The following is a 23,079-nucleotide window of genomic DNA, read 5'->3' on the forward strand; positions in this document are numbered from 1 at the left end:
CTTATTTTCAACAAGGAACTGCCTGTTCAGGGGTAGAACGACAGATTTGTACATTGTCAGCTCGGGGGTTTGAACTTGCAACCTTCCGGTTACTAGTCCAACGCTCTAATCACGAGACTACCCTGCCGCCCCGTGATGTACTGTTACACCATGTAGGAGCAGTATATACCTACAGTAGGTTGCTACTTATTTACATTTTGTATGAAACTGCCTTACATGTGCTGTAGTAAACATGTTTTATTCGCACTAATCAATCAATACTTTCCTGTCTTTGTATGTGTCAATATAATAGTATTATTTAATTAAATTCATTGAAAATAATCTTAGTCTGAAAATAAAATATGATCCTCAACTGCGTTTCCCCTCCAGTCAGCAGACGGTGATGTGCGTCTTTCAGGCGATGCTGCCAGCGTGACGTATAATCTAGTGGACGATTCTTTAGAAACAGCTCGACAACCACCTCGGTAGCTTGCTAGCCAACATAGCCGAAAGATTCAAGCTATTTATACGCTTTCGGTGTATATTAGGTACTGTGTGGTACACACACTTCTGTCGTATCTACTTGTTAACCTATTTAATATAATATTACGTTATTTTGTATTAGTCAGCTATAGTAGCTGGCTGGTTAAGTTAGCACTAGCCTAGTCGCTAATGATAGCTAGCTAGCTAACATCCCCGAACATGAGCTCCCTAAACTTCTCCCCTCCTGTTAAAGAAGACGAGGTCTGCTGGACGGAGAAAGAAGCTCTGGGGCTGACCATTGTCGTGAAAGAGGAGAAGGAAGAAGAGGATGTCACAGTAAAAAAAGAAGTGGTGGGTGAGGCTGTTACTGTGAATAAAAAGGAGAACGACGTTACAGTGAAAGAAGAGGAAGACGCGTTCAGAGTGAAAGAGGAGGAGGATGTTACTGTGAAGGAAGAGGATGCTGTTTTTGGAGTGAAAGAGGAAGGAGAGATTACTGTCACATTGAAAGATGAAGAGGAGGAGATAGATCTGATTAACACCAGTAAGTACCGCCTTAAATTTGTTTTTAACTTTGGATATTCAGAGTTGGCTCGTCAGTACCTCTTCAACGGAGGGCCCCAGGATGATGAATGATATGTCTAGAATCAGACAACGTAGAGAATAAGCTACCCCTTGTTTTCTCCGTTCCGTTTCCAAAAAGTGACTTATTAACCAATATATTTGAGAAGGGTCTACCTGCTGACCGCAGACTGGGGGGCACGGCATGTAGTGTTCTTCGTGTAGTGATGATTTATTACACACCGTGCCCCCAATAGTGCCAATGTGAGAGTTGGGTTGGCTAAGCCAACCGCCTGTATTCAATGGAGAGAAATGCTAAGCTACTAGCCTCATGACCTGAATATGCATAGCGATCCGGAGATAACTCATATAGTGTTTTATTAGAACACACTATTCTATAGAGTCTACCTGATAGAGGTTCATATTTGACTGAGATGAAAATCTATGTTAGAAACTTAGAAAGAGGGAGAGACTAAAGCTGCAACAACTAGGATTGTGCCTTTGACTTCTGGACAACGAAATAATAGAACAGGAGAGAAATGTCATAGTGGTGGGTCTAATAGAACAGGAGAGAAATTACATAGTGGTGGGTCCAATAGAACAGGAGAGAAATGGCATAGTGGTGGATCTAATAGAACAGGAGAGAAATGACATTGTGGTGGGTCTAATAGAACAGGAGAGAAATGACATAGTGATGGGTCCAATAGAACAGGACAGAAACTGCCTAGTGGTGGGTCTAATAGAACAGGAGAGAAATTACATAGTGGTGGATCTAATAGAACTGGAGAGAAATTACATAGTGGTGTGTCCAATACGGAACTAAATGAAACTAAATTTGCCCAAATCAGGAATCGGGGATAATTAGCTTCTTTAAAAAAATATTAGCTATGTATGGTTTCAAATCACAAGCTTGTAGGCTTATGTCTATTTGGGCAGTGCGTGTGGCAATAGGCTTCGCTGATTATTGAGTTGCGGCTGTCAGTGAAAAGCATCTCAAATATGTGTGAAGATAATGTCGTGTGGTGAAGGTATATGCGAGTCTCTCTTCAGAATATCCTTTGCTGGCTTCCACCAATTCTTGCTCCTTCATTGTTTCATTGTGTGAATTGATTGAGTTTATTTTATCAATTCCCCATTACAAATGTCACCAGTAGTAAATGTACCGTTACTTCCTGTCATTTGGTTACATTCATTTCTGTTAATGCATGTATTAATTACAGTCATTTACCGTTGTCATTCTCGGAGTGGAAACATCGTCTGTTCAAAACCTGCTCCACTTGTGAGAAACCAGTTTTGGTTTATTTCAGAACCACCATTTACAAGATTTGTCCATTTTTGTCATTGTCTTTTTGTTTGTAGTTCTCCATGTGTGCAATGAGCATGTCTGGTTTCTCTGTCCTGATAATGTTGAGGGAGCACCCACCTGAGTATGGAACTACTTGGCCTGCTGTGCTAAAATGTAGGAAAGTGTTGTTTTTTACATCCAAGCCAAAAATGTCACCCAACCAGATGCATATGAACTACTATATCATGTCTGCATTATAAATAGTCTATCACTAGTGAACTGAAATACTTACTCTTGGCTTTTGGCAAAGGACCAACACAGTCCACCAAATCAAATCAAATTTTATTTGTCACATACACATGGTTAGCAGATGTTAATGCGAGTGTAGCGAAATGCTTGTGCTTCTCGTTCTGACAATGCAGTAATAACCAACATGTAATCTAACTAACAATTCCAAAACTAATTTCTTATACACAGTGTAAGGGCATAAAGATTATGTACATAAGGATATGAATGAGTGATGGTGCAGAGCAGCATAGGCAAGACACAGTAGATGGTATCGAGTACAGTATATACATATGAGATGAGTATGTAAACAAAGTGGCATAGTTAAAGTGGCTAGTGATACATGTATTACATAAGGATGCAGTAGATGATATAGAGTACAGTATATACGTATACATATGAGATGAATAATGTAGGGTATGTAAACATTATATTAGGTAGCATTGTATAAAGTGGCTAGTGATATATTTTACATAATTTCCCATCAATTCCCATTATTAAAGTGGCTGGAGTTGAGTCATTGTGTTGGCAGCAGCCACTCAATGTTAGTGGTTGCTGTTTAACAGTCTGATGGCCTTGAGATAGAAGCTGTTTTTCAGTCTCTCGGTCCCAGCTTTGATGCACCTGTACTGACCTCGCCTTCTGGATGATAGCGGGGTGAATAGGCAGTGGCTCGGGTGGGTGTTGTCCTTGATGATCTTTATGGCCTTCCTGTAACATCGGGTGGTGTAGGTGTCCTGGAGGGCAGGTAGTTTGCCCCCGGTGATGCGTTGTGCAGACCTCACTACCATCTGGAGAGCCTTACGGTTGTGGGCGGAGCAGTTGCCGTACCAGGCGGTGATACAGCCCGCCAGGATGCGCTCGATTGTGCATCTGTAGAAGTTTGTGAGTGCTTTTGGTGACAAGCCAAATTGCTTCAGCCTCCTGAGGTTGAAGAGGCGCTGCTGCGCCTTCTTCACAATGCTGTCTGTGTGTGGACCAATTCAGTTTGTCTGTGATGTGTATGCCGAGGAACTTAAAACTTACTACCCTCTCCACTACTGTTCCATCGATGTGAATAGGGGGGCGTTCCCTCTGCTGTTTCCTGAAGTCCACAATCATCTCCTTAGTTTTGTTGACGTTGAGTGTGAGGTTATTGTCCTGACACCACACTCCGAGGGCCCTCACCTCCTCCCTGTAGGCCGTCTCGTCGTTGTTGGTAATCAAGCCTACCACTGTTGTGTCGTCCGCAAATGATTGATGATTGAGTTGGAGGCGTGCGTGGCCGCGCAGTCATGGGTGAACAGGGAGTACAGGAGAGGGCTCAGAACGCACCCTTGTGGGGCCCCAGTGTTGAGGATCAGCGGGGTGGAGATGTTGTTGCCTACCCTCACCACCTGGGGGCGGCCCAGTTGCACAGGGCGGGGTCGAGACCCAGGGTCTCGAGCTTGATGACGAGCTTGGAGGGTACTATGGTGTTAAATGCCGAGCTGTAGTCGATGAACAGCATTCTCACATAGGTATTCCTCTTGTCCAGATGGGTTAGGGCAGTGTGCAGTGTGGTTGAGATTGCGTTGTCTGTGGACCTGTTTGGGCGGTAAGCAAATTGGAGTGGGTCTAGGGTGTCAGGTAGGGTGGAGGTGTTATGGTCCTTGACTAGTCTCTCAAAGCACTTCATGATGACGGAAGTGAGTGCTACTGGGCGGTAGTCGTTTAGCTCAGTTACCTTAGCTTTCTTGGGAACAGGAACTATGGTGGCCCTCTTGAAGCATGTGGGAACAGCAGACTGAGATAGGGATTGATTGAATATGTCCGTAAACACACCAGCCAGCTGGTCTGCGCATGCTCTGAGGGCGCGGCTGGGGATGCCGTCTGGGCCTGCAGCCTTGCGAGGGTTAACACGTTTAAATGTTTTACTCACCTCAGCTGCAGTGAAGGAGAGACCGCATGTTTTCGTTGCAGGCCGTGTCAGTGGCACTGTATTGTCCTCAAAGCAGGCAAAAAAGTTATTTAGTCTGCCTGGGAGCAAGACATCCTGGTCCGTGACTGGGCTGGATTTCTTGTAGTCCGTGATTGACTGTAGACCCTGCCACATACCTCTTGTGTCTGAGCCGTTGAATTGAGATTCTACTTTGTCTCTATACTGACGCTGAGCTTGTTTGATAGCCTTGCAGAGGGAATAGCTGCACTGTTTGTATTTGGTCATGTTACCAGTCACCTTGCCCTGATTAAAAGCAGTGGTTCGCGCTTTCAGTTTCACCTGAACGCTGCCATCAATTCACAGTTTCTGGTTAGGGAATGTTTTAATCGTTGCTATGGCAACGACATCTTCAACGCGCGTTCTAATGAACTCGCACACAGAATCAGCATATTCGTCAATGTTGTTGTCTGATGCAATACGAAACATGTCCCAGTCCACGTGACGGAAGCAGTCTTGGAGTGTGGAATCAGATTGGTTGGACTAGCGTTGGACAGACCTCAGCATGGGAGCTTCTTGTTTTAGCTTCTGTCTGTAGGCAGGGATCAGCAAAATGGAGTCGTGGTCAGCTATTCCGAAAGGAGGGCGGGGCAGGGCCTTATATGCGTAGCGGAAGTTAGAATAACAATGACCCAAGGTTTTTCCAGCCCTGGTTGCGCAATCGATATGCTGATACAATTTAGGGAGTCTTGTTTTCAGATTAGCCAGCTACAATGAATGCAGCCTCAGGATGTATGGATTCCAGTTTGCAGAGAGTCAAATAAAGTTCGTTCAGAGCCATCGATGTGTCTGCTTGCGGTGGAATATATACGGCTGTGATTATAATCGAAGAGAATTCTCTTGGTAGATAATGCGGTCTACATTTGATTGTGAGGAATTCTAAATCAGGTGAACAGAAGGATTTGAGTTCCTGTATGTTTCTGTGATCACACCACATCTCGTTAGCCATAAGGCATACGCCCCCGCCCCTCTTCTTACCAGAAAGATGTTTGTTTCTGTCGGCGCGATGCGTGGAGAAACCAGCTGGCTGCACCGACTCCGATAGCGTCTCTCCAGTGAGCCATGTTTCCGTGAAGCAAAGAACGTTACAGTCTCTGATGTCCCTCTGGAATGCTACCCTTGCTCGGATTTCATCAACCTTGTTGTCAAGAGACTGGACATTGGCGGGAAGAATGCTAGGGAGTGGTGCACGATGTGCCAGTCTCCGGAGTCTGACCAGAAGACCGCCTCATTTCCCTCTTTTACGAAGTTGTTTTTTTGGGTCGCCGGCTGGGATCCATTCCGTTGTCCTGGTTGAAAGGCAGAACACAGGATCCGCTTCGCGAAAGTCATATTCTTGGTCATACTGATGGTGATTTGACGCTGATCTTATATTCAGTAGTACTTCTCGACTGTATGTAATAAAACCTAAGATGACCTGGGGTACTAATGTAAGAAATAACACGTAAAAAAAACAAAAAACTGCATAGTTTCCTAGGAATGCGAAGCGAAGCGGCCATCTCTGTCGGCGCCCTGCTGAAAGGTTTGTCAATAGCAGGAATAGGCTGCAAAGGTGCACCTGGATCAGCTTGGTTTGGTTTACCTGTCCTCTGGCAAACGCCACAGGATTTACAGTGAGCCACAACATCCTGTTTCAGATGTCTTGTTGACCCCAAGATGACCTGCCATACTACCATCGTGAGCCAACCTCAGTATTTCTAGTCGAAGCGCGACCGGAACGACAATTTGATATAAACTGGGCCAATCGTCTTGCCCAGAAGTGGCGCCTGAGAATGCCGTTTCCTCGTTAGTCCGCATTTTCCTCATTAGAATGCCATATCTGTCAAAATTACAAACACGAACTTCATTAAACTCTACTTATGCATGTATCTCAGCAAAAAGAGGAGAGAGGGAAACATCTTCACTCTGTTCAGCAATCAGCTGCTTCCTAGAAACATCTTTACTCTGTTCATCAATCTGCTGCTTCCTAGAAACATCTTTACTCTTTTCATCACTCTTCTGCTTTCTAGAAACATCTTTAATCTGTTCAGCAATCAGCTGCTTCCTAGACATCCAAGTGTCAACTGTAGGGATCCTCTCTTCATTCAGAGGTTCTAAAAACTCTCACCTTTGGGGTTTTCGAAGGAGAGGTAAACTCAGGAGGTTTACCTAAATCAGGATCACCCATAAACGTCTTGGACAGATTGACCATGGTGGGATCGTTGACATCCTCAACACTAGACTTGCTCCCGGCCAATTTCTTAGACAGAGCACGTGTAACGGCACATTCTGGGAATACTGTAGGGTACTTTTCTGATAAACCATCAGGTTCCTCAATTCTGGGTTCCTTACAAACGACAGGATTTGGCACAACCTTCCCTCCAGCCAAATACTTTTCCAATTTGAATGAGACCCCCTTCACCAGTAGCCTAAGCCTCACTCCAACGACAACGGAATGAGAAATGTTTTAAGGTTATACCATGGACCATTTTGAATCAACAAAAAAAATGCAAATGATTTTATGTCAAAAATGTATTAGGCCATACTGCTGTAACCCATAGTAACAAATTGGATAACATTCACAATATGGAACAACAGTAACTAGAGGTTGGCCGATTATGATTTTTCAATACCGATACCGATTATTGGCCGGCCAAAAAAAGCCGATACCGAGTAATTGGGCGTTTTTTTTAATATTTTTTTTTTACATGTTTTATTTTATTTATTTGTAATAATGACAATTACAACAATACTGAATTAACACCCATTTTAACTTAATATAATACATAAATCAAATCAATTTAGCCTCAAATAAATAATGAAACGGGTTCAATTTCATTTAAATAATGCAAAAACAAAGTGTTGGAGAAGAAAGTAAAAGTGCAATATGTGCCATGTAAGAAAGCTAACGTTTAAGTTGCTCAGAATATGAGAACATATGAAAGCTGGTGGTTCCTTTTAACCTCTTGTCGCACAGATCCCTTTAGCGGGATCATTTTCATCAACATCCTGTGAATTGCAGAGCACCAAATTCAAATGAAATTACTAAAAATATTTCCTTTTCATGAAATAACAAGTGCAATACACCAAAACACCGCTTAACATGTTGTTAATCCAGCCGGCGTGTCAGATTTCAAAAAGGCTTTACGGTGAAAGCAAACCATGCGATTATTTGAGGACAGCTCTCAGCGGACAAAACATTCCAAACAGCCTGCAGCAAAGTAGATTGGTCACGAAAGTGAGAAAAGCAATAAAATGAATCACTTAACTTTGATGATCTTTGTATGTTTGCACTCACGAGACTTCCAGTTACACAATAAATGTTTGTTTTGTTTGAAAAAGATTCTCTTTATATCCAAAAACCTTCATTTGGTTGGTGTGTTTTGCTCAGTAATCCAGAGGCTCGTGCGGTCACGACGGGCAGACACAAATTCCAAATAGTATCCGGAAAGTTCATAGAAACATGTCAAACATTTTTATAATCAACCCTCAGGCCTTTTCAATAGAAGAGAGAAAGAAAAGGTCTCGCTCCCGGCGCACACGCATGCACAAATCTGAGGACATCTGGCTATCCACTGATGCTATGTGATCATTCTCGCTCATTTTTCAGAATAAAAGCCTGAAACTGTGTCTAAAGACGGTTCACACCTTGTGGAAGCCATAGGGAAAGGAATCTGGTTCATATCCCTTTAAATGGAGGATAGGCTTGCAATGGAAAAGAGTAGTTTCAGAAAAACAGCACTTCCTGAGTGGATTTACCTCAGGTTTTCGCCTGCAATATCAGTTATTTTATACTCACATTCACATTCACTCACATTCATATTTTGACAGTTTGAGACTTTAGAGTGTTTTCTATCCTAATCTGCCAATTATATGCATATTCTAGCTTCTGGGCCTGAGAAATAGGCAGTTTACTTTAGGCACGTTCGGCACGTTTTTCATCCAAACATCAAAATACTGCCCCCTAGCCTAAAGAGGTTCCTTTTAACATGCGTCTTCAATATTCCCAGGTAAGGCGTTTTAGGTTGTAGTTATTATAGGAATTATAGGACTATTTCTCTCTATACGATTTGTATTTCATATACCTTTGACTATTGGATGTTCTTATAGGCACTTTGGTATTGCCAGTGTAACAATATAGCTTCCGTCCCTATCCTTGCCCCTACCTGGGCTCGAACCAGGAACACATCGAGCCACCCTCGAAGCAGCGTTACTCATCACTCCACAAAATCCGCGGCACTTGCAGAGCAAAGTCTCAGAGCGAGTGATGTTTGAAACGCTATTAACGCGCACCCCGCTAACTCGCTAGCCATTTCACATCGGTTACACCAGACTAATCTCGGGAGTTGACAGGCTTGAAGTCAAAAACAGCTCAATGCTTGAAGTTGCTGGCGAGCTGCTTACGAAACGCACAAAAGTGCTGTTTGAATGAATGCTTACGAGCCTGCTGGTGCCTACCACCGCTCAGTCAGACTGCTCTATCAAATCATAGACGTAATTATAATAAACACACAGAAATACGAGCCTTTGGTCATTAATATGGAAAAATCCGGAAACTATCATCTTGAAAACGACACATTTATTCTTTCAGTGAAATACGGAACCGTTCCGTATTTTATCTAACGGGTGGCATCCCTAAGTCTAAATATTCCTGTTACATTGCACAACCTTCAATGTTCTGTCATAATTACGTAAAATTCTGGCAAATTAGTTCGCAATGAGCCAGGCTTCCCAAACTGTTGCATATACCCTGACGCTGCGTGCAAAGAACACAAGAGAGGTGACAAAGTTTCACCTGGCTAATATCACCTGCTAACCTGGAATTATTTTAGCTAAATATGCAGGTTTAAAAATAGATACTTCTGTGTATTGATTTTAAGAAGGGCATTGAAGTTTATGGTTAGGTACACGTTGGAGCAATGACACGAAAAAGCAACAACTTTTTCGCAAATGCGCACCGCATCCTGTTACTAGCCTGTTCAACCTCTTTCATGTCATCTGAGATTCCCAGAGATTGCAAAGCAGCTGCGGTCATCCCCCTCTTCAAAGGGGCACACACTCTTGACCCAAACTACTACAGACATATATCTATCCTACCCTGCCTTTCTAAGGTCTTCGAAAGCCAAGTCAACAAACAGATTACCGACCATTTCAAATCCCACTATACCTTCTCCGTTATGCAATCTGGTTTCAGACCTGGTCATGGGTGAACCTCAGCCACGCTCAAGGTCCTAAACGATATCTTAACCGCCATCGATAAGAAACAATACTGTGCAGCCGTATTCATTGACCTGGCCAACGATTTCGACTCTGTCATTCACCACATCCTCTTCGGCAGACTCGATAGCCTTGGTTTCTCAAATGATTGCCTCGTCTGGTTCACCAACTACTTCTCTGATAGAGTTCAGTGCGTCAAATCGGAGGATCTGTTGTCCGGGCCTCTGGCAGTCTCTATTGGGGTGCCACAGGGTTCAATTCTGGACCGACTCTCTTCTCTGTATACATCAATGATGTCGCTCTTACTGCTGGTGAGTTTCTGATCCACCTCTACGCAGAAGACACTGTCATGACGTTGGCCTGGGGGATAGGTTTATGACAGTCATAAATACCTCTTCCCCCATTTCCCTTCTTTAACCTACTGAGGTTACATTTAAAAAAAACCTTGGTTAACATTGGCTATTTGACCAAAATGGAGAGTGATGGAGTGCTGCGTCAGATGACCCGGCCTCCACAATCACCCGACCTCAACCCAATTGAGATGGTTTGGACCGCAGAGTGAAGGAAAAGCAGCCAACAAGTGCTCAGCATATGGTGAAGCTGTTTGAGACACTGCCAAGAGTGTGCAAAGCTGTCATCAAGGCAAAGGGTGGCTACTGTGTCTCATGAATGTTTTTACATTCAGTTACATGAAGTCACTTTCTTAACACTTCTTCCATAGTCAAACATGTAAGGAAAGCATTTTTTAATCAAAAGGGATGCTGTCAAAAATATATTGAATTCAAATGGATTTACCCAGCCTACAAAGCACTACAGCCACTCTGTGATGACCAGTTCTGCTCTTTTATTGAGGGATCTAGTCTAGATTAAACCTCATAGGAAGACCTTTTTATCATGTGGAGGTTTCATTCAGGTCTCTGTTTAACATGATACTCTGTCTTTGGCAGGAGAGAGACCAGACTCTCACTGACAGCGGGAAGAGTCCTTCAGGGGAACCAGACCCAGAGACGCCCAAACCAGTGAGACATCACCACTGCTCCCACTATGAAAATTATTTTTGCTGGTTAAGGAACCTAAAACTGCATGAGAGGACACACACAGGAGAAAAGCCTTTCCAATGTTCCCAGTGTGGAAAGAGTTTTTCCATGTTAGCTAACCTGAAAAGGCATGAGAGAATACACAGAGGAGAAAAGCCTTTTCACTGTTCCCACTGGGGAATGAGTTTTATTCAGTTAGGGCACCTAAAAGCTCATGAGAGGACACACACAGGAGAAAAGCCTTTCAAATGTTCCCAGTGTGGAAAGAGTTTTACTAGGAAAGGGCAAGTAAAACAGCATGAGAGAATACACACATGAGAAATGCCTTTACAATGTTCCCAGTGTGGAAAGAGTTTTACTAAGAAAGGGCAAGTAAAACAGCATGAGAGAATACACACAGGAGAAAAGCCTTTACAATGTTCCCACTGTGGAAAGAGTTTTACTCGGATACGAAATCTAAAAAAGCATGCGAGACTACACACCGGAGAAAAGCCTTACCAATGCTCCCAGTGTGGAAAGAGTTTTAGTCAGATAGGGTACCTAAAAGCTTATGAGAGAATACACACAGGAGAAAGGCTTTACCAATGTTCCCAGTGTGGAAAGAGTTTTACCATGTTAACAAACCTGAAAAGGCATGAGAGAATACACACAGGAGAAAAGCCTTTCCAATGTTCCCAGTGTGGAAAGAGTTTTAGTCAGATAGGGTACCTAAAAGCTCATGAGATAATACACACAGGAGAAAAGCTTTACCACTGCTCCCAGTGTAAAAATACTTTTACCTTGTTAGGGAGCCTGAAGGAGCATGAGAGAATGCACAGAGGAGAAACATTTTCTATGTTCCCAGTGTGGACAGAGTTGTATCTGGTTAAGGAGCCTGAAGGAGCAATAGAAGACACACTAAAAAAGTCCTACCCCTGCTCTCTCTCTCTCTGTGTGGAAGGACCTTTTTCCAGTCAGAGAACCTGAAATCAAATGAGAGAATAAAGGCGCTGTTTTCTGACTTATTTTTGATTGAGAATTTCTGTTTTTGTTTATGCCACATGAAATCATATTGTTTATGATTTATACCTGTCTATTTAAGGTCCTACAGTTAACAATTTATGTCAGAGCAAATACCAAGCAATGAGGTCAAAGAAATTGTCCGTGGAGCTCAGAGACAGGATTGTGTCGAGGCACAGATCTGGCGAAGGGTACCAAAAATGTCTGTAGCATTGGAGGTTGCCAAGAACAGAATGGCCACCATCATTCTTTAATGGAAGTAGTTTGGAACCACCAAGACTCTTCCTAGAGCTGGCCGCCTGGCCAAACTGAGCAAACGGGGGAGGAAGGGCCTTCGTCATAGAGGTGACCAAGAACCCAATGGTCACTCTGATAGAGCTCCAGAGCTCCTCTGTGGAGATGGTTGTCCTTCTGGAAGGTTCTTCCATCTCTGCAGTACTCCACCAATCAGGCCTTTTATGTATCAATGATTAAAACCTCTTAAGGATACACCCCTTTTTTCAAAAACCTGTTTTTGGTTTGTCATTATGGGGTATTGTGTGTCATTTGATGAGGGGAAAAAAACAATTTTAGAATAAGGCTGTAACGTACCAAAATGTGGAAACGGTGAAGGGTTCTGAATACTTTCCGAATACACTGTATACCGCTGGCAGAGTTTTCTACCGCTGGTAGTTTTGTACACAGTCACGTGATACGTGGTATAGAAAAATCTAATTTTAGGAGAGTACATGGGAGGCACTATACTGTCTCTGCAGGTGTCTATCTGGTCAAAACCACTGAAACAGTAGCCCCTCCACCCTCTGATGGGATGTATCATGTCTACAGAGAAACCTAGATTCAAATACTTAGATTTTTTTGTGTATTGGTTATATGTTGTGAAATTGTTAGATATTAATTGTTAGATATTACTGCACTGTCAGAGCTGGGGAAACAAGCATTTCTTTACACCCTCAAAAACATCTGCTAAACACATGTACGTGATTTGATTTTGATTTGAAATAAACGGCCCATTTATCAAAGGTGCTTTTGCCTGGGGTCAAAATGACTCCAAAGGATTTGAATTTGTTAAAAGTCCATTTTGATACAAAAACACCAAACCATGATTTAGATTAAATAAGAACCAGTTGATTGACAAAGTCATGAAAAATTGGAAGAATCGAATTAACCACATTTTGGCTATGATAAAAGATATGACTCTGGGGTGAAAATGATCCATGTTAGAAGTATGGTTCAATGGAAATATGTAGTGGGTGTAAAGTTTGTTTTAAATTATCACTCATTACAAATGACTCAATCAAGGCATGCTTCTCTTTGAATGACTTCATAAAAGTTGATTATATTAAATAAATGAAAAATAAACTTTTTGTTCCTCAACTGTGTTGCCCACTCCAGTCAGCAGATGGCGATGTCTGTCTTTTAGGTTCAGGCGATGCTGCCAGTGTGACGTATAATCTTGTGGACGGGATGCTCCTTCAACAACGACAGCTAGTCAGACACCTCGGTAGCTTTCTAGCAAACATAGCTACAACATTCACGCTCTTTACACTGTTTTGGTTTGTATTAGACGCTCTGTATTAAACACACTTCTGTCGTATGTAGTGTTGGCCCATTTAATTATATATTTACATTTGTCAGCTAGCTGGTTTTCTAAGTTAGCTTAGAACTAGGCTAGTCGCTAATGCTAGCTAGCTAACATCCCCGACCATGAGTTCACTAAGCCACTCTCCGCCTGCTAAAGAAGAGGAGGTCTGCTGGGCGGAGAAAGAAGCTCTTGCTAAAGAAGAGGAGGTCTGCTGGGCGGAGAAAGAAGCTCTTGTGAAAGAGGAGGAAGAGAAGGATGTTTCAATACAAAAACACGTAGAGGGGTGAGGCTGTTACCGTGAAAGAAGAAGAGAAAGACGTTTCTGTTAAAGAAGAAGATGCGTTCAGAGTGAAAGAGGAGGAGGATGTTACATTAATAGAAGAGGATGCCATTTTGAGTGAAAGAGGGGAGATGACTGTCACATTGGAGGAAGAAGAGGAGGTTGTAGATCTGTTTAACACAAGTAAGTAAGTACCGTCTCTGTAGTCGTTGAACCAATATGCAGTAAAGGGATTCTACACTTTATTGTTGTTCAGTAGGAATGGCTACACTGTAACGTGTAGAACATAAAAGGGGGGACCATCAACAAAATGTTAACAATTGATCAAATGCATCCAATGACAATGTCTGAAATACTGTAGTCCTCTATCTCCTATAAGACTACATATTGGGCTAAGCTAAAAGGGGCAATCAGCAGTTGTTACATCCATTTTGGGACTTAATGATATGTACCCATCTGTTTCTTGAAGAATTCACATATACAGTGGGGGTGCAAAAAAGTATTTAGTCAGCCACTGTTACGAATCCCTTTTGGCCCGACAGTCTAGGGGGGATGGTAATGAGACTCGTAACATAACTCATGCAAATTATTATTGTGACAAAGGAAAAGTGTGAACGAAATAAGCACGACAACTGAAATCTATGTCAAACTCTAGGTTTATTTATAAACACAATGGGGGAGCAGGAAAAGGGGCTGAGCTGGACCCAAGGAAAGAAACAATAAGTATTCAAAAACATAAGCTAGACTAGCTAACTAACTAACCAAAAATACAGTGGGTGGTCCGCCCAGTTCTAACTAGTGTATTTAACAAAGTTCACCTACGGGTAAAAATGCCCATGGGCGACTTGTCTTGGTTTCCCCCTTTTCCACCAGCAATCAAACACAAACACCATAACCAAAAACAATACTCACAGGTGATGACAAAGTGCTATGAGGTGCTTAAACAAAAGAGAGGTTACGATACAAAGCGAGAGTGAAACACAGAGACCTACAGACATGGCATTTACAGAGAAGCTGAGCTGGGCTCCAGAACAAACAACTGATGGGGTTTTTAAACCATGGGGAAGGAACTGTGATAGGTCAGGAAATAGGAGGAGGTGTGTCTTCTGATTGATGATTGATTGTTGACTGATTGGGGAGTGATGATTTTCACCTGTGAGGGGAGAAGGAGAGAAAAGAAACACACACACAGGATACACACACACACACAGGATAACTGTATCCGTAACAGCCACCAATTGTGCTCCCACTTAAAAAAGATGAGAGGCCTGTAATTTTCATGATAGGTACACTTCAACTATGACAGACAAAATGAGAAAAAACATCCAGAAAATCACATTGTAGGATTTTTAATGAATTTATTTGCAAATTATGGTGGAAAATAAGTATTTGTTCACCAACAAACAAGCAAGATTTCTGGCTCTCACAGACCTGTAACTTCTTCTTTAAGAGGCTCCTCTGTCCTCATTTACATTACATTTAAGTCATTTAGCAGACGCTCTTATCCAGAGCGACTTACAAATTGGTGAATTCACCTTCTGACATCCACTCGTTACCAGTATTAATGGCACCTGTTTGAACTGGTTATCAGTATAAAAGACACCTGTCCACAACCTCAAACAGTCACACTCCAAACTCCACTATGGCCAAGACCAAAGAGTTGTCAAAGGACACCAGAAAGAAAATGGTAGACCTGCACCAGGCTGGGAAGAATGAATCTGCAAAAGGTAAGCAGCTTGGTTTGAAGAAATCAACTGTGGGAGCAATTATTAGGAAATGGAAGACATACAAGACCACTGATAATCTCCCTCGATCTGGGGTTCCACGCAATATCTCACCCCGTGGGGTCAAAATGATCACAAGAACGGTGAGCAAAAATCCCAGAACCACACGGGGGGACCTAGTGAATGACCTGCAGAGAGCTGGGACCAAAGTAACAAAGCCTACCATCAGCAAGGGCATTGAAGATGAAACGTGGCTGGGTCTTTCAGCATGACAATGATCCCAAACACACCGCCCGGGCAATGAAGGAGTGGCTTCGTAAGAAGCATTTCAAGGTCCTGGAGTGGCCAAGCCAGTCTCCAGATCTCAACGCCATAGAAAATCTTTGGAGGGAGTTGAAAGTACGTGTTGCCCAGCAACAGCCCCAAAACATCACTGCTCTAGAGGAGATCTGCATGGAGGAATGGGCCAAAATACCAGCAACAGTGTGTGTGAACCTTGTGAAGACTTACAGAAAACGTTTGACCTCTGTCATTGCCAACAAAGGGTATATAACAAAGTTTTGAGAAACTTTTGTTATTGACCAAATACTTATTTTCCACCATAATTTGCAAATAAATTCATAAAAAATCCTACAATGTGATTTTCGGGATTTTTTCTCTTCTCATTTTGTCTGTCAAAGTTGAAGTGTACCTATGATGAAAATTACAGGCCTCTCTCATCTTTTTAAGTGGGAGAACTTGCACAATTGGTGGCTTACTAAATACTTTTTTGCCCCACTGTATATCTCACTGGTCATCCCCAAAGCCAACACCTCCTTTGGCCTCCTTTCCTTCCAGTTCTCTGCTGCCAATGTCTGGAACGAATTGGAAAAATCACTGAAGTTGGAGACTTATATCTCCCTCACTAACTTTAAGCATCAGCTATCTGAGCAGCTTACCTATCGCTGCAGCTGTACACAGCCCATCTGTAAATAGCCCATCCAACTACCTACCCCATGTTTTTATTTACTTTTTTGCTCTTTTGAACACCAGTATTTCTACTTGCACATCATCATCTGCACATCTATCGCTCCAGTGTTAATTTGCTAAATTGTAATTACTTCGCTACTATGGCTTATTTATTGCCTTACCTCCATACTCCATTTGCACACACTGTATATAGATTTTTCTATTGTGTTATTGACTGTTCATTTGTTTATCCCTCTGTGTTGTTTTTGTAGCACTGCTTTGCTTTATCTTGGCCAGGTCGCAGTTGTAAATGAGAACTTGTTCTCAACTGGCCTACCTGGTTAAATAAGGGTGAAATATAAATAAAATAAACAAATATCGTAACTTTATTGACAACACCCAAATGGATACTGTCATTAACGCGGTTCTTCAATAATTACACGTAATTCTTAATACTTTAGTTATTTTGTTAGTCACATGTTCAACTATCATCAGCTGATCCAATAAATAATTTTCTGAATGACAGTCAAATGACAAACATCACGACATGCAACAACAACCAAAGTGCTTCTTCATTCATTACTCTGGTAAAGACAGTTATGCCGTGCTCCACGTTGGATCCAACATCCCTACTTTGGTCATAAAGTGTACAGAACTGTTCCTTGATGGATAGGGTATTATACAACACACAGAGCTATTTTCCTATATTTGTTGTTAGGTGAAGTTATGGGCCAATTTGGCAAACTGTGTACAAACCCTCATTGTCAGGCTGATGAAAAAGCCAAAGATCATTTTACTGGTTGAAGTGTTTTTTTAAGTACAAAAAGGTTGGTTTGCGATGATGACACAAACATTATATTAAGCAGGACATTCAAACGAGCCTTACAATTATAATCCAAAGTAGTGTGAAATGCAATCATAAGCAACCTGGAAATGGAGGTTTCTCCCCTGAGTTTTCCTCCGTTCACATTCAGAATACATTGTGAGAAACTACAATCTTTGCTCACCATTTTTGCTCCAGGCAGATATACTACATCCATAACTATCGGTTTCCTCATTAGCATGGAGGAGTTTGTACAAACAAATTGCATGTGCATCGCCCTCATGCCACAATTTTTTGCAAACACAGAATGGGGCCTATATTGGGGACCAAAAGTCAACAACATGAATGACTTATTTCTAGTCTACAATCTTAGATGTTACTACTAATGTGAAAACAAGACAGAATATGACTATTCTTGCTCATTTTAAGACAAATGTCAAATAATCAGTACATTCATTAGACGTCAATTGTTGTACAACATCATGGCTACGCTATTGGCATCACCTTTTACAGTGGATTTCTGCTGTTGTGGGCCTTTAACCATCTGTCTGACTTTGTTGTTCACACAGGAGAGAGACGGGACTACCATGGGCCCTCTGGGGAGCCTCAACAACCGCATGATGCTGACAAGGCAGAGAAGAGTCTCTCCACATTAGAACACCTCAAGAAACACCTGGAGAGATCCACAGAGAAGAGATCTCACCGCTGCTTTGACTGTGGGAAGAGTTACTCAAGATCAAGTTCACTAAAGGTACACCAGAGAATTCACACAAGTGATAAATCTCACTGCTGCTCTCACTGTGGGAGGAGTTTTACTCGGTCATCCAGCCTGATATCACACCAGAGAACACACACAGGAGAGAAACCTTATAGCTGTGCTCAATGTTTGAAGAGTTTTGTTTCATCTGGTGGCCTAACAGCACACCAGAGAACACACACAGGAGAGAGACCTTTTAGCTGTAATCAATGTGAGAAGAGTTTTACTCAGCTTAGCAGCCTGATATACCACCAGAGAATACACACAGGAGAGAAACCTTATAGCTGTGCTCAATGTGGGAAGAGTTTTACTACCTCTAGCAAGCGGACAAGACACCAAAGAACACACACAGGTGAGAAACCTTATAGCTGTAACCAATGTGGGAAGAGTTTTGCTTCATCTAGAGTTCTGACTGTACACCAGAGAACACACACAGGAGAGAAATCCTTTAGCTGTAATCAATGTGGGAAGAGTTTTGTTTCATCTGGCAGCTTGACAGCACACCAGAGAACACACACAGGAGAGAAACCTTTTAGCTGTGCTCAATGTGGGAAGAGTTTTACTAAGTCGAGCAATCTGACACGACACCAGAGAACACACACAGGAGAGAAACCTTGTAGCTGTAATCAATGTGGGAAGAGATACTCTGATAAAAGATATCTGATTAATCATCAGAAAATACATGAAGGAGCTGTTTCATGATATCAATGAATTAATGTCACAATGTAGAATGTTTTAACATTGTAGTAGGATTATTTTAATGATGTCACAATGTTGAAACCATAACGTTTGCTCCCTGTTCTATTGATTTCAGCATGCTATGGATATTAGCCTTTTAACAAAAAGAGTCGTTATGCTATTTACTATGTTGGTGTCCAACTTGAATCAAAATGCAACAATATAAAATGTAGCGATCTGTTTTCTACAAATTGTCTTCTAACCAGGGATGTACACATTATTCCCAGATTCCGTGTGGTTTTTGAGCTGTTAGTTTCAACAGGACGTGCAACCTCATCTCCCTCCTCTCGGCACAATTGATTTCAAAATGATATCGTTGAGTGATGAAAATAAGTGTTACGTTCCTTTGTTTAGTGACGCCTACATTTAAATGCATCTCTCCGAAATGTAGCTGACTGTCTACTGCAGGTTGTCCTCTAACCAGTGAGGTCAAAGATATCTCCCATTTCAATGTGTTCTTTTAGTTGTTCGTTTCCACATCATGTACAACCTGATTTCCCCCCTAATCGATATCAGTGATTTATTGCTACTTGTCAAAACAACAGCGTTTCTGGTGCTTGTGCAGTTTATAAGGAGCTTGTTATAAAATACAAGTAATATGATTATTGTGGCAGATGTTTGTGTAAATGGCACATTTTATGTTTAGGCTTTCAATTTGTCCCAAACTGTTTCTGAATATTGGTTATTGATTTGGACACGTTAAAACTGTGTTTTGACATTGGGGCTCCACCAAGCAAAATGTCATTGACACTTTGCCCAATGTTAATATTTGTTTGGTTGCTGTTTAAAATGTGTATTTTCGGGTCATTTTTTAAATTACTTTAAAACAACGTAATTTCAATGTACTTTCAGTAGCCGAGTGGTTAGAGCGTTGGACTAGTAACCGAAAGGATCGAATCCCCGATCTGACAAGGTGCCTGAACAGGGCAGTTAACCCGCTGTTCCTGGGCCGTCATTGTCGATAATAATTTGTTCTTAATTAACTGACTTGCCTAGTTAAATAAAGAGTGGACTAGAGTTCTAGAAGCATGTGAGTTTTCGGATTCTATAAAGAAAAATGTGAAAAAAATAATACTATTGTATATTAATATTTAGAAATACCGGTTTTTAATTGTTGACAGCCAGTAGATGCCATGTTTGTATTGGTGAAGGTGAAGCATTGTAGTTGTTTATCATGTGAAATGGAAGTTGTTTTCTGTTGGTGGTGAGCAAACTCGTCCATCAAAAATGTAGGATATATTTGTTGTAGAGGTTGACCGATTAATCGGAATGGCCTATTATTTAGGGCCGATTTCAAGTTTCCATAACAATCGGAAATCAAATATTTTTGGCCGACGATTTTTAAAAATATAAATGTTGTATTTTATACCTTAATTTAACTAGGCAAGTCAGTTAAGAACACATTCTTATTTTCAATGAGGACCTAGGAACGGTGGGTTAACTGCCTTGTTCAGGGGTAGAACGACAGATTTTCACCTTGTCAGCTCGGGGGAGACAATCTTGCAACCTTACAGTTAACTAGTCCAACGCAATAACGACCTGCCTCTCTCTTGTTGCGCTCCACAAGGAGACTGCCTGTTACGCGAATGCAGTAAGCCAAGGTAAGTTGCTAGCTACCATTAAACTTATCTTATAAAAAACAATCACTAGTTAACTACACATGGTTGATGATATTACTAGATATTATCTAGCGTGTCCTACGTTGCATATAAACTTACTGAATATACAAGTATCTGACTGAGTGGTGGTAGGCAGAAGCAGGCGCGTAAACATTCATTCAAACAGCACTTTTGTGCATTTTGCCAGCGGCTCTTCGTTGTGCGTGAAGCATTGCGCTGTTTATGACTTCAAGCCTATCAACTCCCAAGATGAGGCTGGTGTAACCGAAGTGAAATGAATAGCTAGTTAGCGTGCGCAAATAGCGTTTCAAACGTCATTCGCTCTGAGCCTTGGGGTGGTTGTTTCCCTTGCTCTGCATGGGTAACGCTGCTTCGATGGTGGCTGTTGTTGTTGTGTTGCTGGTTTGAGCCCAGGGAGGGTCGAGGAGAGGGACAGAAGCTTTACTCTTACACTGTCAATACTAAAGTGCCTATAAGAACACCCAATAGTCAAAGGTTAATGAAATACAAATGGTATAGAGGGAAATAGTGCTATAATTCCTATAATAACTACAACCTAAAACTTCTTACCTGGGAATATTGAAGACTCATGTTGAAAGGAACCTCCAGCTTTCATATGTTCTGAGCAAGGAACTTAAACGTTAGCTTTTTTACGTGGCACATATTGCACTTTTACTTTCTTCTCCAACACTTTGTTTTTGCATTATTTACTTGAGGCTAAATTGATTTTATTGATGTATTATATCAGGTTAAAATAAGTGTTCATTCAGTATTGATGTAATTGTCATTATTACAAATAAATAAATAAAAAATCATCCGATTAATCGGTCTCGGCTTTTTTGGTCCAATAATCGGTATCGGCGTTGAAATATCATAATCGGTCGACCTCTAATTTGTTGTCTTAAAGAGGAAGGTGTTACGGGCTTTGGTTTTTCCATGTATGTTTTGAGGTTGGACTTTAGGATGCACTGATTGGCGTCACCTCGTTAGTCAGTATGTGTTACACTTGAGCTGGCTTGTCCATCTCGTTAGTGGGAAGGTGTTTCACCTGAGCTGGTCCAGGTTCTATTTAAGAGTGTCTGGCCCAGTGCTCCAGTTGTCTTGATAGATGTGGAGAGTCAACAACTTTAGTTGCACCACCTTTTTGGTTTACTTCCTGTCTTTAAGTTTGGTGTGTGTTTTTCTTTTGTTTGCCTCTTCTTGAGCAGATTTAGTGGGTCTCTTAGGTTCCAGTTGTTGTTACTAGTCAATTTTCAGTGGACACCCTCAGTGTCTTTCAGAACCCCTCCTAAAAAACAAGCTTATATTTTGGGTTGGATATTGCATCCAATTAATATTTTAATCAATGGAATTTCCATAGGGTGCTCATTAGTCTTCTGTTTGCGGTGTACTAAATATTTGTTTTTTTCCTGTGAAGCCATTGTGTTGCATCCATGTCTGAAATGTGCTGTATAAATAAAGCTTGATTTGATTTCAACAACAAAATGTTATTTTTTATTTCACCTTTATTTAACCAGGTAGGCCATTTGAGAACAAGTTCTAATTTACAACTGCGACCTGGCCAAGATAAAGCAAAGCAGTGCGACAAAACAACAGTTACACATGGAATAAACAAAAGTACAGTCAATAACACAACAGAAATATATATATATACAGTGTGTGTAAATGGAGTAAGGAGGTAAGGCAATAAATAGGCCATAGTGGTGAAATAATTACAATTTAGCAATTAAACACTGGAGTGATAGATGTGCAAGGACAGATACTGGGGTTCAAAGGAGCAAAAATAAATAACAATACGGGGATGAGGTAGATGGGTGTGGCTATTTACAGATGGGCAATGATCAGTAAGCTGCTCTGACAGCTGATGCTTAAAGTTAGTGATGGAGATATATATATGAACCCAATGACTGACTGTTGGAGGAAATTATAGTTGAAATGATTAATTATGTTTACATTTTTATTAGAACCATTAAGTTTTAATACTATATTACTATATTTAATATTATGTTATGGTATGAAATGTATGTTTTTTTTTTGTTAAACTAGGACTGAAATTGTAGGTAAAACGAATGAATTGTCTGTACCTTGCGGGTTTAAGGGAGAAGGGGGCTATGTCATTCTGACAGATAAGAATGTTCTTTCTTTCCATTAGTGGAGGAGAAAATGTCTTTTAGACAGATTGGAAGGTTTGCTTTATGAGGGGAGTAGGAGACAATCTCCAGACCTGAAGACACTGCGTGCGCTATTGTGTGGATCGGAGAGACTGTGAGAAACTGATGACGTCATTTTTATCTTCTCTCTTTAAAATGTAATGTTCTTTGTATTTTGGGTCAGTACTCTCTTGAATTAAACGCTGTTACCTGACTTTTAAGACCGGGGCTCTGTCCATTTCTTATAAAAATATTGGGTCTTACAATCCCATAGAATGCATTGACAGAGTAATTAATTCTGATTGGGAAACAATACAGAGGAATTTAGAATTCCTTTAACACTGACCAATCGAAAGACTCTTGGTCCCTCTGAGTATGAAAATCAGTATCAATCCCATGTCAAAGGATAAACCAGATCAATCCCACTTTTCCAGCCTGCTAAAGGCATGGTGGAGTGGTAAACACAGCCCACAGCTCTGCTTATGTCATGTTCTGTGGCCTTGCTGTTCCATTTCTTGACTGCCCCTGCAACACAGAAATAAACACATTCAGTCATATTATATGTGGAAGGACCACCAGAGGGCAGGCTGGGCTCATGGATAGTAGCCCAACAAGGCATGGGAGACAAGGTAACCAGAGGCAATTAAGCACAGCTGACGGTACTAATGACATACTC

General features: G+C 41.4%; 1 protein-coding gene across 2 annotated transcripts; it reads left to right on the forward strand.

Moving 5' to 3' along the window:
• The first annotated feature begins 22 nt into the window (after positions 1-22).
• Positions 23-22,576, forward strand: LOC135521281 (zinc finger protein 501-like). 2 transcript variants are annotated; one of them, XM_064947205.1, is made up of 2 exons: positions 23-1,006; positions 17,709-22,576. In XM_064947205.1, exons 1-2 carry the CDS (start codon positions 682-684, stop codon positions 18,596-18,598), a joined length of 1,215 nt encoding a protein of 404 aa, XP_064803277.1. In that variant the 5' UTR covers positions 23-681; the 3' UTR covers positions 18,599-22,576. The 2 variants fall into 2 exon arrangements, with proteins under 2 accessions (XP_064803277.1, XP_064803281.1); XM_064947209.1 differs by lacking the exon at positions 17,709-22,576 and adding an exon at positions 10,694-13,370.
• The last annotated feature ends 503 nt before the right edge of the window (positions 22,577-23,079 follow it).

This window comes from Oncorhynchus masou, chromosome 4, assembly GCF_036934945.1.
Source record: "Oncorhynchus masou masou isolate Uvic2021 chromosome 4, UVic_Omas_1.1, whole genome shotgun sequence".
NCBI lineage: Eukaryota > Metazoa > Chordata > Actinopteri > Salmoniformes > Salmonidae > Oncorhynchus > Oncorhynchus masou.